The sequence below is a fragment of the Nycticebus coucang genome, chromosome 5 (assembly GCF_027406575.1).
Source record: "Nycticebus coucang isolate mNycCou1 chromosome 5, mNycCou1.pri, whole genome shotgun sequence".
NCBI lineage: Eukaryota > Metazoa > Chordata > Mammalia > Primates > Lorisidae > Nycticebus > Nycticebus coucang.
Genome location: NC_069784.1, coordinates 20112474 through 20129313, shown reverse-complemented (window position 1 = coordinate 20129313; position 16840 = coordinate 20112474). Strand labels below are relative to the sequence as shown.

The window sequence follows — 16840 nt, the reverse complement described above, 5'->3', positions numbered from 1 at the left end:
CTGCTACCTCTTTGCTTAAAAAGAAGAGGAAGTCTGTGTACCTGGCTTTGTTCTTTCTAAGTCTAGGCTTAAGTTTTGGCCAAAAATATTTTTCATCAGTTATATTGAAAAATAAGTTTGAGCTTATTTTCTTATGGACATGCTTACAAAGCATTTCTTTCTTTTTTGTGTGTAGAGACAGAGTCTCACTGTACTGCCCTCGGGTAGAGTGCCGTGGCGTCACACGGCTCACAGCAACCTCTTAACTCTTGGGCTTACGCGATTCTCTTGCCTCAGCCTCCTGAGCAGCTGGGACTACAGGCGCCTGCCACAACGCCCGGCTATTTTTTGGTTGCAGTTTGGCCGGGGCCGGGTTTGAACCCGCCACCCTCGGTATATGGGGCTGGCGCCCTACTCACTGAGCCACAGGCGCTGCCCTTACAAAGCATTTCTTATGAAAACTTAGTGATTTTTTAATATTATGTGCATTAATGCCATTCTGAGAAGTGTTTTTCTCCCATAGCTAGTGTAAATTTTGCAGAAAGTTTTGGTTATTATCATATCGGTTTATCTTTATATCACATGTGAATGGCTGTTTTGCTTTTTCAAGACAGAGTATCACTCTGTTGTGCCAGGCCAGAGTACAGTGATGTCAGCCTAGATCACAGCAACCTCAAATGCTTGGGTTCAGGGAATCCCCCTGCCTCAGCCCCCCAAGTAGCTGGGACTACAGGTGCTTGCCATCATGCATTACTGATTCTTTTATTTTTAGTAGAGACAGGGTCTCACTCTTACTCATGCTGATCTCAAACTCCTGAGCTCAAGAGATCCTCTTGCCTTGGCCTCCCGGGATTATAGACATGAGCCACTACACCTGGCCTATTTTGCTATTTTTGACTAATTTTTTTTTTTCTTCCAGGAGTTGGGATTAATCATAGCATAATGATTAATCATAGCATAATGTCTAAGGAAGGTTATTGAACTGGGACTATAGTTAAAAGAATGCTTCAGGACAAATGTCTGAGACATGAAGTTTTAGTTGCAGCCTAGATGTCCATGTTGAGATTTCCTAGGAATATGGATGGCTTTAAACAGTGTTGTTAATGTAAGCTCTAACGTGACAAGATGATTTAGATGTATGCTTATATTTTTAGGTGACCGGGTTATTGATGTTGGATCTGAATGGAGAACTTTCAGCAATGACAAAGCAACAAAAGATCCTTCTCGAGTTGGTGATTCTCAGAATCCTCTTCTGAGTGATGGAGATTTGTCTACCATGATTGGCAAGGTAATACATCCATTCAGCAGGAAGTACGAAATGCAGAGTAATCAAAGACCTGGGTGTTTGGGAACTTTGCGGCAGTATCAGATCCTCCCTAATGGAGAATCTTGACCTGTCAACAGGATTTGCTATTAATTTCATTGTGGATAATGGCTGACTGTGTGTTTCTTTTATCTTAAAGGGAAAACCATCAAATCAAAATTACAGAGTCCTTATATCTTACACCCTTTTTTCCATAAAGCCTACTTTGCACAAAAAAATGAGCATAGTGTGATCTTTATGAGTTAATGTTGATATGTTCCTTGAATATCAAGAATGTCTTCTCTTGGCTGGGTGAGGTGGCTCATACCTGGAATCCTAGCACTCTGGGAGGCCAAGGTGAGAGGATTCCTTGAGCTCTGGAGTTCAAGACCAGCCTGAGAAAGAGTGAGACCCTGTCTATACTTAAAATTGAAAAATTAGCCAGGTGTTGTGGTAGGTGCCTGTAGTCCCAGCTACTCAAGAGGCTGAGGGACAAAGATGGCTTGAACCCAGGAGTTTGAGGTTGCTGTGAACCAGGTTGACCCCTTGGCACTCTAGCCTGGGTAACAATGAGACTCTCTCTCAAAAAACAAAAAAACAAAACCAGTGTCTTCTCTTTTTCCTCTATACCACCTAAGATAAAAGGGAGCTCATTGTAACCTATGTTATTAATGAATTTTTGACTTACCTAAGATTCATATTTTTCATCTATAAAATGAAAATAATAGTACTTCCTAGAGATTTTGAGGGTATCATGAGAACATATGTAAAGTATTTATAATACAACATATATAGTGTACTATGTGCTCAGAAAATGGAATGGTTGCTCCAGTTACTTAAGGCAGTAGCATAACTTTTTTGGCAACCTGGCTCTTTTTTGCTCTGTTATCTGAATTGGAAGTAATAATGACAGTATTGGGAAGAACTAATCAAGGAAGTGTATACTATTTTTTAAGGAAGTATTGTGGGGAAAAGGTTATTTCGTTCATAATTTATTTGATAAATAGCATGTTATATTTGAAAAGCATAGTATAGGCTAAGTAAAGAAATTTACAATATTCAGAAATATCATTAAGAAGGTTATTTTTGCATTTGCTTTTAGCCCTTCATAGGCTGGGAAAGAACTAGACTACAGACATTTTAAAATACAAGATTCAAACTAATTGACAATGTGACTTTTTTAATGTTTATTTTTTTCAATAGAAAATACATGGTTGAAAGCCAAAAACAAGGTAAAAAAATACCATAAACTTTCCTTACCCTTGACACCCTCAGTTGGAAACTCTCAATTTCCTTTGTAACACGTTTTCTCTCTTCCAAACAGGTAAACCACTATTATTTTTTCTGTATTCTTTGAAAGTTGTTCATGCTTATATGGCAAAAATGAAATTTTAAGATGCTACATTTATCACATACTAAATTTCTGTATGTAGGCCAGGAGCCTGTAATCCTAGCACTCTAGGAGGCCAAGGCAGGTGGATTGCTTGAGCTCACAAGTTTGAGACCAGTCTGAGGAAAAGCAAGACCCCGTACCTACTAAAAATAGAAAAAACTGAGGCAAGAGGATCACTTGGGCCCGAGTTGGAGGTTACTGTGAGCTGTGACACCACAGCATCGACCCAAGCAACAGCTTGAGACTCTGTCTTAAAAAGAGTAATAAATATGGGCCGCACCTGTGGCTCAAAGGAATAGTGTGCCAGCCCCATATAAAGGTGGCAGGTTCAAATCCAGCCCCGACCAAAAAACTGCAAAAAAAAAAAAATAATAATAAATAAATAATAAAATTTTGTAGATACTTGGGACTATTTATACACTTATATCTTTTCCTATTGTGGTCTGATTAGTGAGATGCCATGCCACACTGCTTTAATATCCAGGAGCACTAGTCCCTCATGCTCTTCTTTTTCAGCATTTTCTACACTGGTCTTTTCCACTTAAAGGTTAGGGTCACTTAGTTTAGTTAAAAAAAAAATCGGTTATTATTTTTTCTGTGATGTCGGTTCAATGTATTTGCAAAGTCACATGGGGAAAATTGACTTCTTTGTGATAAATCTTCTCTGCAGAACCACGGTATGCTTTCCCATTTCCTTAGGTGTCTTAAGTGTCCTCCAGAAGATGTTTTAAGTTTTCTTCATGAGCATCTTATATTTCTTAAGTTTAGTTCTAGATTTTTGATGCTTTTGTTGTTGTAATTGGAATATTTTCCTTGGTTGTCCTCTGATTATATGTATGAAGGATATTGATTTCTGTTCATTAATCTTGGCCTTGCTACTTCAATGAATTCTCTTATTTTACAACAATAAGCAGGTTCTTCTAGTGATTTTTTCTTGAGTATGCTAGTACACAAAGATACTATCTGCAAATAGCTATCACCTCCTTTTTGTACTTCTGATTTTTCTCTTAATAATATTGGCTAATTTTTCTAGTGCAGTGTCATAAAATGGTAGTGGTAGCCTCGAGGAGGTGCCTTTGTCTTCTGACTTTGATGGTAATGCTGGTAGTATTTCTCTAGTAATCATATTGCAGGCTTTGGGCCTAGGAGAGTGATTTGCTAATGTGAGGAAGTACTTATCTGTAGTGTTCTTTATCAAAAATGAATTTTGAGTTTTGTTCACTTGTCTTTTTAGCACCTTTGTAGATTATCATAGGATTTTTCTCCTTAGCTCTATTAATATGATGTTTCACATTACTAGATTCTCCAATTATAGATACCTATGCATCTATGGAACATTTTCCACTTGGTGATGTAGTATAGTACCTTTTCTTTCTTTCTTTTTTTTTAAAGACAGAGTCTCACTGTGTCACCCTCGGTAGAGTGCGGTGGTGTCATAGCTCACAGCAACCTCAAACTCTTGGGCTTAAGCGATTCTCTTGCCTCAGCCTCCCAAGTAGCTGGGACTGCAGGCTCCCGCCACAACACCCAGCTATATTTTGGTTGTAGTTGTCATTGTTGTTTGGCAGGCCAGGGCCGGGCTCAAACCTGCCCACTCCAGTGTATATAGCTGGTGCTGTAGCTGCTGAGCAACAGGCACCGAGCCCAGTATACTACCTTTTAATATACTATTAGATTCTGCTTTCTAGCATATTTATAAATGAAATTGGACTTTTTTTCCTTATTCAGCTTTGTAAGGTTTGGTATCATTTTTATATTCATTTTATATACTTTAAGTTTTCCATTTTCTGTGTTCTTGAACAATAATTTAGAATTACAGAGTATGGGTGTGGTGGCTCACATCTGTAATCTTAGCACTCTGGGAGGCCGAGGTGGGTGGATTGCCTGAGCTCAGGAGTTCAAGAACAGCCCGAGCAAGAGTGAGACCTTGTCTCTACTAAAAACAGAAAAATTAGCTGGGCATTTTGTGGCACCTGTAGTCCTAGCTACTCAGGAGGTTGAGGCAAGAGGATTGCTTGAGCCTAGAAGTTTGAGGTTGCTGTGAGCTCTGATGCCACACACTCTACTCAAGGCAACAGAATGAGACTGTGTTAAAAAAAAAGTTTTTTTACATACATATTCCTTAAGCATCTGATAGAAAATCTCTTTAAAACGTCTTAAAGTTTTTTTATTTGAAGAGAAACTTTTATTAGCATGCATAGTGCAGATTTACTTCTTAGACATATGGAATCAGATCACATAAGTTACATTCTCATAGAAATTGTCCATTCATTCAAGTTTTCCAACAATTATTTGCTTAGTTATTAAACTTTATATATTATAGGGCACGGGAGCTGCAAGTTTTGATGAATTTGGCAATTCTAAGTACCAAAATCGAAGAACAATGAGTAGTTCTGATCGGGCAATGATGAATGCATTCAAAGAAATTACTACCATGGCAGACAGAATCAACCTACCTCGAAATATAGTTGTAAGTTTAAGCCATTCTAACATTTACTTAGCATTATTTAATGAATACATGAAATTTTGATATTACAACTAATTGACTGGCCTAGAGTTCATTAAACTTAGTTTCTCTGCTTTGAAGGATCGAACGAATAATTTATTCAAGCAAGTGTATGAACAGAAGAGCCTAAAGGGAAGAGCTAATGATGCCATAGCTTCTGCTTGTCTCTATATTGCCTGCAGACAGGAAGGGGTTCCTAGGACATTTAAAGGTAAGTTTTTTTTGCATAGATATAAAATACCTGAACTGACCAACATTAGGCAGCTTTGACACTTAGAAACTAAGATGACTTTGTTGTTACATACAGTAATCCACCTCAGCATTATTTGCAAGTGCCTCCTTTGTTCCTTGATGACAGATTCATACTGTGATCTTATTAACTATGTTCTTTTCAGGCCGTTTTCACATGTAGAGTTATTTTAGTCCATTTTAAGTCCACTGTGTTCTTTGCTAATAAGATCTTTTGACTATATGTTGTGGGCTTTGAGGCCTGGCATCATAAGCCAAAGTAGGCCTTTTGTGGTAAGTTTATTCACTTGATGTAAGCAAACACTTCCCTCTCCTAGAATAGTTTTCCTGGCTTGAGAGTCAAGCCTTAGAAAGGATTAGTGAAATCTCTTCTTTTGAGGTACACACATGTAGCATTTGCACTTTTCATTTAAGTTGGAAGCTTTAAAAGAATTGGTACAATTTTATCCAGTTTGCAGTTACTCATTAACATGTGACAACTTTACAGTGTTGCAATGATACACTGACTTTTGCTGTCAAATCTCAGTTTAACTGAAGACTGTACCTTTTATTTATCCAATTAATACTTAGTTTTACTTGTTTGCTTATGTAAAAGTGAAGAAGCAATGGCCCTTATCTTGTTTTTTGTTATTACAACTAAAACAAGCTTTTGTTCAGTTTATTTTGAAAGTGTATGGTGGTTGAATGTTTAGAATAACAAAGTTAAATCTCTTATCTCTTTGAGCTACAGCCTATAATTACTGGGATTGCAGGTACACGTAACATTGTGTTGCTAACGAGGCATTCTTTAGTTTTACTATTTTCATTTCCTTAATACATCTAAGAAGTTTTTCTTTAGTTGAAGAAATTTAGTCGCACAAATTAAAATTGAAGAGAAGTTTATATTTTGAAAGACTAGACCTAAATCTAAAGTGTGATGACCATTTAAGATAACAAAGAGATTTTAAATTACCTCTTTAGGAAGTATCACTGAGAAGATTAGGCTTTCATCTGTAAGGCAAGATTGAATTTTTGTCAATTAGAATGTGTTATTTTTAGAATCAGAAATGATAGATTTTAAAATGAACTATAGGGCTTACGTATTAAAATTTTTTTTCTTTCAGAAATATGTGCTGTATCACGAATTTCTAAGAAAGAAATTGGTCGATGTTTTAAACTTATTTTGAAAGCCTTAGAAACCAGTGTTGATTTGATTACCACTGGAGACTTCATGTCTCGGTTCTGCTCCAACCTTGGTCTTCCTAAGCAAGTGCAGATGGCAGCTACGCATATAGCACGCAAGGCTGTGGAGCTGGACTTGGTCCCTGGGAGAAGCCCCATTTCTGTGGCGGCAGCAGCTATTTACATGGCCTCACAGGCATCAGCTGAGAAGAGGACCCAAAAAGGTAGAGTTCCTCATCCTGAAAGTGGTCACGAAACTGTGAAGGCTGCAGTGTGTGATTGTTTTTCCATTTTAAGTGTGAAGAAGGTGAATGTCCAAAACCCACACGTCAGATGTGGTTCCTCAGCAGTGGTACTTATGAAAGTATGGTATTTTGCTTTTAAGTGGCTCAGAAATAAAAGTGTTCAGAGGCATAACCCTGTATACAAACTTATTTTTCCTCCCATTTGAATTATTTAGTTTTAGTTTTGTTTCTAGAAGGTTTTGTTTTTTTCCTTAATTATTTCTGGTCAATTTGACAACTCTTGTCCTCTCCAAACGTAGCCTTTTAAAAATCCTGGAGGAGAGGGCCATGCTTTGTTACTCACTGCCTAGCACGGTACCCTATAGATAGACGCACTGTAAACACATCTCCAGCATCGTTCCTTTAACATTCTTGAAGGCTGTTCTTTTTCTCTTTTTTGCAGTATTCATAGTTACTTTTTTCTTTTTTGAGACCCAGTCTTATTCTGTCACCCTTATTCAGTAGAGTGCTATGGCATCACAGCTCACAGCAACCTCAAACTCTTGGGCTCAAGTGAACCTCTTGCCTCACGCTCCCGAGTAGCTGGGACTATAGGCTCCTGACACAACCTCCAGCTATTTTTAGAGATGGGGTCTCACTCTTGCTCAGGCTGGTTTTGAACTACTGAGCTCAGGCAGTCCACCTGCCTCTGCCTTCCAGAGTGCTAGGATTACAGGCATGAGCCACCATGCCTGGCCTGTTCCTTCTGAAGTCATTTTGAATTCAGTGTTGTAGGGAAACTTTCAAACTGAAATATTAAGTGAATTTCTTTACATGCATATATTCATTAATTACTTCTGTAATCCTCAAGATTTATAAAGAGAAAGGAGAAGTCAATTTCTAAATTTAAAAGTTTAAGTTAGTGAATTACTGGCTTCGGTAACTTTGTAATACCCTATTCAGAACAGGCTTTTGCCTCAATTTAGGCTGAATGTTGATAAAATAATAAATGATACAGTGGAGTGATTACAGCAAGGAAGCCAATCATTAGTTATATAAATGTGCCATTATCTATTCCCTTTGGCCTCCACTTTTAAGGAACTTTTAAGTCTTTTGGTAAAATTGAGATGTTACAGCTTGGCAGAGTGTCCTCACCTTCATTCCTAGTTGTAAAGTTTATTCTAGTTAGCAGAACAAAGTGGAGTACAGTGGCTTACACTCGTAATCTCAGACTTTAGGAGGCTAGGATGGAGGATTGCTCAGGGCCAGGAGTTTGAGACCAGCCTGGGGAACACAGTGAGACCCTGTCTCTAAAAAAAAATTGAAAAATTAGCCAGGTGCAGTGGCTTGCATCTATAGCCTCAGCTACTCGGGAGGCTGGGATAGAGGGCCTGCTTGAGCCCAGGAGTTCCAGGTTATAGTGAGCTATGATTGAGCCATTGCAATCCAGCCCGGGTGACAGAGGGAGACCCCCCCCATCTCCTTAGAAAACAAAAACGTCAACACAAAAATACTTACCTCGATGCTTTCTGTTTCTTAGCACTTTATATGAAAGGTTTTCTTGAAATTTAAGGTCCTAGGGTGGCGCCTGTGGCTCAAAGGAGTAGGGTGCCAGCTCTATATGCCGGAGGCGGTGGGTTCAAACCCAGCCCTGGCCGCCCCCCCAAAAAAAAAAACTGCCAAAAAGAAATTTAAGGTCCTTTTCTTCCCTGCCCAGCAGGCAATTGACTTTCAGATGGTTGATATTCATTGATACTTACATCTGGAATCATGTCATGCAACATGAGGTAAGGAAATGTAAAGTAGTTAATTGAACAGTAATGGCAGGGATCCACACTGAAAAATCAGTAAAATCTCACTGATGTGAATTGACTGAAGAGGTATTAAAGAGAGTTTATATTAAAGGGTGTGTTTGAAATCCATTTTAATAAAGTATTTATAAAAATTACTGTAGTGGGGTGGTGCCTGTGGCTCAAAGGGGTAGGATGCCAGCCCCATATGCTGGAGGTGGTGGGTTCAAACCAAGCCCCGGCCAAAAACTGCAAAAAAAAAATACTGTGGTGGCAGTCCTTTAGTATTGCTTTTAATCACTTCAAAAGGAGAAAATGGAGAAAATAGTGACATTTAATGACTTTAAAGGGTAAAAGTGGATCTACCAAGATTCTATAATAGAAATATTCATGTGAGCTCAAAATATTTACTCAAGTATGTGTTCGCAATAGTGAAAAACATCAACATATGCTATGATATATAGCTGTTTGATCTCTGGTATATTAAGTAGAAAAAAGATTGTGGAACAGTATTTGTAGTAGCTCATTTTGTTTTTAACAAGAATCTCTCACACAATTAGCTAAGGGAGAACTTATAAACACAGAAATGCAAAGTGAATTTTTTTATAAGAATGTGCATTCTGTGCTCCTCAAAAAAGATTTATCAAGAAAAAAGAGCAGGCCAGGTGTGGTGGCTCACACCTATAATTCTAGCACTTAATGGGAGGCTAAGTCAGGTGACTGCTAGAGCTCAGGAGCTGAGACCAATCTGAGTAAGAGCAAGACCTCAACACTACTAAAAAATAGAAAAACTAGCTGGGAGTCATGGCAAGTGCCTATAGTCCCAGCTGTTGAGGAGTCTGAGGCAAGAAGATGCTGATGCCCAAGAGATAGAGGTTGCTGTGAACTATGACGCCATGGCACTCTACCAAAGGTGACACAGTGAGACTGCATCTCAAAGGAAAAAAGAGCAATCAGTTCTAAATACAAAGCCTAACGTAATAGTTGTCACTCACAGTGCTATGCCTTGAACACTGTTCAGATGTTTTACATGAATTAAACCTTGTGAAGTAATGCCAACCCTTAAGGTAATAAGTAATCTACTGTTACTGTTACTTTAGCTGCTGCTTTGTCTACCTTCTAGTATGTATTTCTAGTATCAGTTTTGAGAAAACAGTATTTTGGTTTGTGTTTTTTAGTTTGGCACTTTATATTGCCAAATCTCACCAATTAGAATGTAAATAGTAATAGCAAAGAAGTAGTTTGGAAGTTGTGGTGTTAATATTTTTATTTTTGTCTTTCAGAAATTGGAGATATTGCTGGTGTTGCTGATGTTACAATCAGACAGTCCTACAGGCTAATCTATCCTCGAGCACCAGATCTGTTCCCGACAGACTTCAAATTTGACACCCCAGTGGACAAACTACCACAGCTATAAATTAAGGTGGCTAATATCAAACTCCTAGGAACATGGAACTTTGTTTGTTGTACATAGCCAATACCAAGTGCTGGGTTGAGCCTTTAATGAGAAAAAAACAAATACATGGTACGCATTCCAAGGCTAAATATTATTGCTTGGCATTCTGTATGTATATACTAGTGAAACATATTTAATGATTTAAATTTCTTATTGAATTTACTTTGTTTTGTGGCAATCTAGGAAACTGTATTTTGGAAAATTCTTGAATAAAACATTTTTCAAAACTACAGTTTTTGTTACGATTATGTGTTATGTAATATTTATAGTATATAATTATAAATAATACAAATCATTACAGCTAATAAAGTTAATAGTCCTCATTTTTCATTATTTTACTTTTTAATTTTAATAAAGTTATGGAAATAGGAAAAACTTTCAAGAACCATTATTAACATCAACAATATATTTAGTTTACAGTTGGAAAGGATGTGTATGTGAGATGGATGGATGTATTAAAAAGTGATGAGCCTGGACATTGTAAGGCACCACTTTGAGAGAGATTAGAAGACTGAAGTGTTTTTGTCAGCGAGATTATTGAGCAGAGATGATGATCCAGGTAAACAGCAGCAGCAGATCAACAGATTTTAATTTCTGGGTAACATTTCATTTTGTACAATCTGCATATCTGTGAATTTATTTTTATTCTTTATTGGGATACTCATAAGTTAAAGAATATTTAAAATGGACATCACTGGGCCCTCGGAGTTGCCAGGAATTTTTTAAATCAGCACCCCTAGGTGATTGTGAGTATTCAGTATTCCGCACATCACTCTTTGGGGAACACCTGGCAGGGGTCCTCAAACTGCGGTCTGCGAGCCACATGAGGCGGTGTGATTGTATTTGTTCCAGGTTTTTTTTCTTCAAAATAAGATATGTGCGGTGTGCATAGGAATTTGTTCAGTTTTTTTTTTAAACTATAGTCTGGCCCTCCAACGGTCTGAGGGACAGTGAACTGGCCCCCTATTTTAAAAGTTTGAGGACGTCACTGCTAGGCACTGTAAGAAAAGACCAGCCTTCTGCCCTTAGATCGGTAGGTAGTTTGTACAGGGGTCCATACTAGATACCACCATGGTAAACTGCACTGCTGTGAAAACAGGTTGTCACTGGTTCTTTTACATCTGTAAAGTTTAGTACTAAATTAGGAAGACAATTTGCTGTTGTGGCGTGGTGGGCAATTTCAGACTCTGGGCCATAGGAGGGCTTTCCCCTTTAGAAGATGGGACCTTCACTGTCAGCCTGTTGACCATGGAAAGAAGAGAGGCACAGTGAAGACAAATGGCATCTCTTCCCTGAACAAAGTGTAGGTAGGACATTCACTCAGTACTGCTCAAAGCTGGGGCAGAACACCAGAAAAGTAAACACAAGAATTTTATAATGTAACTGGGCACAGTGGCTTGCACCTATAAACCTAGCACTCCAGGAGGCTGAGGCAGCTGAATTGTTTGAGTTCGATAGTTCCCAGACCAGCCTGAGCAAGACCTCAGGTGTAAAAAAATAGTCAGGGGTTGTGGTGGGCACCTGTAGTCCCAGCTACTTGGCAGGCTGAGGCAAGACGATCACTTGAGCCCAAGAATTTGAGGTTGCTGTGAGTTATGACCCCAGGGCAGTCTACCCAGAGTGACAAAGTGAGACTGTCTCAAAAAAAAAAAAAAAAAGAATAATTCAAACACGGGATTGCAAGTTTAGTAATGAAATCTATACTCCAGGCAGGTGGAACCTGTCCCACCCAGAGTGAGTCCTAAGAAGAAGGGACCTTGGATTGATTGCACTATTTTTGGTCCCCAGCATCACACATCCACATGTGGGCCCAAAGCAGCAGCGGTGCCTGTGGTGCTCCCAGGCCCCAGAAACTCCCTGCTCAGTGCGGACTGCCAGCCACAACCACAAAACTAGGTCTTTTTTCAGTTATTAAAGATGACACATAAGCATCACAAAAATTTGGAAAATACATAGTGAAAACAACCTTAAGTTTTCATTAGAACACCCAGAAATAACCATTATTTGTGATTTTTTCTTCAGCTTTTGCTGTGCATTATTTTCTTAAATATAGTTGAGAGCAGTATTTGTTAATATTTTCATTTTCCTGGTTAGAAAAATGTATTGGTTGGGTGGCACCTGTGGCTCAACAGAGTGCCAGCCCCATATGCCAGAGGTGGTGAGTTCAAACCCAGCCCTGGCCAAAAACTGCTTAAAAAAAAAAAACAAACAAAAATGTATTGGTTATCTAAAAATGCTGAAAAGGGGAGAAGAGAAATCTAGCCCCTGCCACTCATGTGAATATCTTGGTCTATTTTTTTGTTTTCTATATATTTATAAAGCTTGGATCAGAAAAACCGATTTTAAGGATTGATCTGGGCCTTCCCTCGCCTGGACACGTGGCTGCCACAGAGAGGGGCCGGAGCACGGGTGGCTTTTGTGCGCAGGCTCCGCCTCTGCGGCCGCCGGGATCCTGGGAGCTAAAGGAGCAAGAAAGATTCTGTGAGAACCGGCCCTTCTGGGCCCTCCCTCTCCAGAAATGAGCTGCAGCCGGCAGAGCTGGTCATCAAAGCCCCTGGGGAGAGCTGCAGAAGCCAGAACAGAGGCTTGGGGACGCGCAGGCCCTTCCAGGGCAGGGTGTGGAAGGAGGGGCCTGACTTCAGCAGTTTGTGCACGCGGCTTCCTCCAAGTCCACAAGGTGGATCACTGCGGGTCCTGCGGCTCCTGGTCAACTGCTGCAGCTGCGGGCGAAGGTGGCCCCAAATATTCCGTAACCCGAAGCCGGCAGCCTTAGAGGGTGGCCCCGCTTCTGGCTTCCTAGCGGTGCTGCCTCCCTGCCCCTAGGGGCTGCCGTGTCTCCTGCCCCCCGCAGGGATAGGTGGACACCAAGTCAAAGTTACCGTGTCCAGTTACTGAAAACAGCCGAACCATGTACTAGACAGATGTTAGAAAACTCATTCAGGCCATTGGCTCCCTCCTGTAATCCCAGGAAGCCGAGAAGGGTGGATCCCTTGAGCTCATGAGTTCGACACCAGCCTGAGCAAGAGCATCATTAGCCAGGCATCATTCCTGGCAGACGCCTGTAGGCCCAGCTACTCGGAAGGCTGAGGCACTGCACTTTAGGCTGGGGCAGCAGACAGAGACTCTCTCTCCAGGAAAAAAAAAAATTCAATCTGAAGGTGAATGGAATTCTAATTCCTGCAGATCACAGAGGAGTGAGCTTATCAAAAATATCTCCTCTGGGCCCTTTTATAGCCAAAAGGTAATTGGCATCCTCCAGCATGGTTTCCCCATTTGAATAAAAGCAGTCCAAGTAGCCAATGAACCTCAAATATTTAAAGGCATTTTTGCCATCAAAAATCCATTTCTGAAGGAGAAATAGCAACCAGATTCTTCCTTCACCGTCTGACTTGACCCCTTGCCATATCAACCATCCAAGAAGCTTCTCCCCCCAGAGTCTGGGGGCATAGCTGGGAAGCTGAACACTGCCACCCAGAACACAGCACTGCTGGCCTCGGAGGACACTTTCTCAAAGAGTCCTGCCAACCTCCTACTTGTGGCAGCATCCTGGGCCAGGTGCTGCTGCCTGAGGGACAGATGTGCAGCATGAGGACTCCATGCAAGTAAAATGAGGCTGGGTTAAATGAGCTCTAGGGCCCTTCTGGCTGCTGAGCTTCTGAGATTTGCTTTAGTTACCGAAATCATAGCAGTTATTAGGCAGTCCCCCAGGTCACCATCTTCAAATCCTTTTTTTTTTTTGGAAAGGAACAAGGAAAACTTAAGGTGCCAAAACTTATGCCCTGTAATGAAATTGCAGCGGGGAGGAACAGCCCTAGAGATCTGAGGGTTAGCCGGGCATGGGTTATAGGTTACTTGAATTATTCCATGGAAGAGATGGAAAATGTCCCCAGTGATGCCCACATGTTTAGAATCCTAGTTTGCAACAATTCATCTGGAAGCTGTTATCTGGGAGTTCTGGTGGGGTTTTGTTTGTTTTTGGTCTAGTTTTAGTGCATCTTGGAAGTAAGAAAAATCAGGACCAAAGTGACTTTCTGGGAGAACACAACCTGGTTGTGGTTGGCCAGACAGCACTGCTCCTATGAAACACTTGGGCTAAGCCTGCAAAGTGGTCCTATGTGAGGCTTTGGGAGTTTGCCTTTTATAATGAAGCTTCACCACAGACCTCTGTGGCTCATTAGGGAACTTAACATTTGGGGTCCAGGCCCCAAAGCACAGTAAATATAATGCTTTTTAACTCTTTTATTTTTATCAGCATAATTTGTGTGCCCAGGAAGTTTAACTATAGGTTCAAGTGTGCCATGAATTAAAAAAGGTTGAAAACACTGCACTGCATCACCCCCCTGCAGCTCACTTCACAGGCACTCACCTTAGATCGACCTTAACTGTACCCTTCAAATTGAATTTCATCCAACACTGAAGAGAATGTTTAAATGCAAAACTAGTATTTGGCTTCTTGAAGAAAGCTGTGGAGTATCTTTGAATTATTTTTAAGTCATCCCAGGTGACAAGCTAGAAGTTTAGCCCTTCCTTCAAACTAAATGCTGCTTAAACTGGGTGCCTCTTGATAGTAAGCCTTTGTGTTCAAAGCAACAAATGTACTATACCCCTGGTTGTCTTTGGTTCCTGAGCTAATTTTGTACCACAGGTGCAAGATTTACTTTAATTATCAGGATGAACAGCTGTGGGGGTCAGCCTATTACCCATATGGTCCTAATCCAGCCAAGAGGCCCAGTGCCCCGTGCCAATATTGCTAATTGTCAGTGGCCCTGACTTTTCCTATTGCTGGAGTTTTAATCTCATCTGCCAATTGTGGAGTTATTGAGTGATTCCCTGATCCCCCAAACACCACCTTCCTAGATATTTACACACATGCACCCTTCATTGGATCTCGACTACAGGCGTCCCTGCAAGACCCTCATCAGCTGATCTCCAGGCCGTAGAGGCCGCAGCGTCATCCACAAGCACAAACTTCCACTCATAACCTTCACTGGCTTTTCTCGGGGTGCGAGTGCAAGGGAGGGAATTTAAACTGCCATTTTGGGAGGCGCAAGCTTGCATTTGGTGATAGAGGAGGGAAAAGGTGACTGAGAAGTAAAACGTTTTCTCCTACTCACTGCTCCACACGACACTCTGACACCCGTGAGGGGCATTTCCCGACACACGCCGAGCAGTTCTCCAGCAGACACCAGCTGGCCGTCCTGTAATTCAATTCAGTTCTGACACTACGCAGAGGTAGTGTCAGATCCCACACGTTAAGGGCTCAGTCCCACAAGAACTGCCCCACCCCGATGTCAGACATCACTCACAAGCTGTCATCTATAATTTCCACTATAAATTGGGGCTCACAGCCCCCTCCTTAGGTTTCATTAATTTGCTAGGGCAGCCTACAGAACCCAGGGAAACACATTTACTGGTTTATTGGAAAGGACATTATAAAGGATACAGACCAGCAGCCTGTGGGAAGGGGTGCTGAGCTTCCATGGTCTGGGCACACCGCCTCCAGGAACCTCCTTACTTGGAAGCTCTCTGAGTCTTCTCCTTTTGGGATTTTTATGGAGGCTTCATGATGTAGGCCAGTGGTTCTCAATCTTCCTAATGCCGCAATGTATTTTCATTGTTAAAAAAAGGTTGCGACCCACAGGTTAAGAACCGCTGATGTAGGGCATGATGGATTGATTACATCAGTGGCTGTTGGCATCAACTCAACCTTCAGCAACTGTGGACCCAGGGAGGATGGGCCCCCACCCCTTAATCACATGATTGGTTCCCCAGGCCCACAGCCCCCATCCCTGCCAAAAATCACTTTAGAACAAAAAGTGTTCCTATCACCCAGAGAATTCTAAGGGAATTAATAGCTGTGTCAGACTGTCTGATCCTATCCAAGAGTCAAACTAAATACCAAGACCTCAAGAAAGTCTACTGTTAATCTGGTTTCTCTGGGTTTCCTTCCACTAGAAGAGCCTTGATCACAGTGTAATCTCACTGCCAAGTGATTTACAGGAATCTCCAGTGGATTGTAAGCTCTATGGAGGCAGTGACCTTGTCTTTCCTGTCTTGTCCACACCAACCACAATACTTAGTGACCAGTAATTAGAATATCTATACATTGCATGAACAAACATCAGACTTTATTTCAAATGCTAGTCAAGCAATATATAACAAGACTGACTAGCCCTCTCTTCAGCTACGTCACGATTTTTATTCTACTTTTGATACTATAAAACTTAACTGTAAAGAGAGTTCTTTGAACTTTAAGTTTCCCTTTGAAACTTGATTGACCATAATAAAGAGGGTTTATATTTTGGGGTTGGAAACCACACTGGAGTATAAGCTTATGACTAAAACTTTATTCATTTATAGATCAAATGGTACAGCACTAAAATATTTAAGATTTACCTCCCCATTCTATGTGAGTTTCTTAAACAGAGGAAGTAGATCTTAGTTATAAAAAGAAACGTCAATTCTTACTCTAAAGATAGCTCTGGAACTATTTCAGAAGAAAAAAATGATCTGGTTTGGGGAAAATCCACCTTATATTATCTGAAATAGTGATCTGAAATAAAAATGATTTCTGTAAATTTTTTTTGAGGGTGGTGGTTCACACCTGTGATCCTGGCACTTTGAAAGGCCAAGATGGGAGGATCTCTTGAAGCCAGGAGTTCAAGACAAGCCTGGACAACATAGGAAGACCCCTGTTTCTACCAAAAATAAAACAAAACAGCCAGGCATGGTGGGGTGCACTGATAGGTCCAGCTACTTGGGAGGCTGAGGCAGGAGGA

General features: G+C 40.7%; 1 protein-coding gene across 1 annotated transcript in view; it reads left to right on the top strand.

The window, feature by feature from the left end:
* The window catches only part of GTF2B (general transcription factor IIB), a 28579-nt gene extending 18289 nt beyond the window's left edge, over positions 1-10290 (top strand). The window contains exons 3-7 of the mRNA XM_053592003.1: positions 1134-1267; positions 4999-5145; positions 5263-5392; positions 6534-6815; positions 9889-10290. Of these exons, the coding sequence (XP_053447978.1) occupies positions 1134-1267; positions 4999-5145; positions 5263-5392; positions 6534-6815; positions 9889-10022 (827 nt within the window). The 3' untranslated portion in view covers positions 10023-10290. The remainder of the gene's footprint in view (positions 1-1133; positions 1268-4998; positions 5146-5262; positions 5393-6533; positions 6816-9888) is intronic.
* Positions 10291-16840: the final 6550 nt, after the last annotated feature.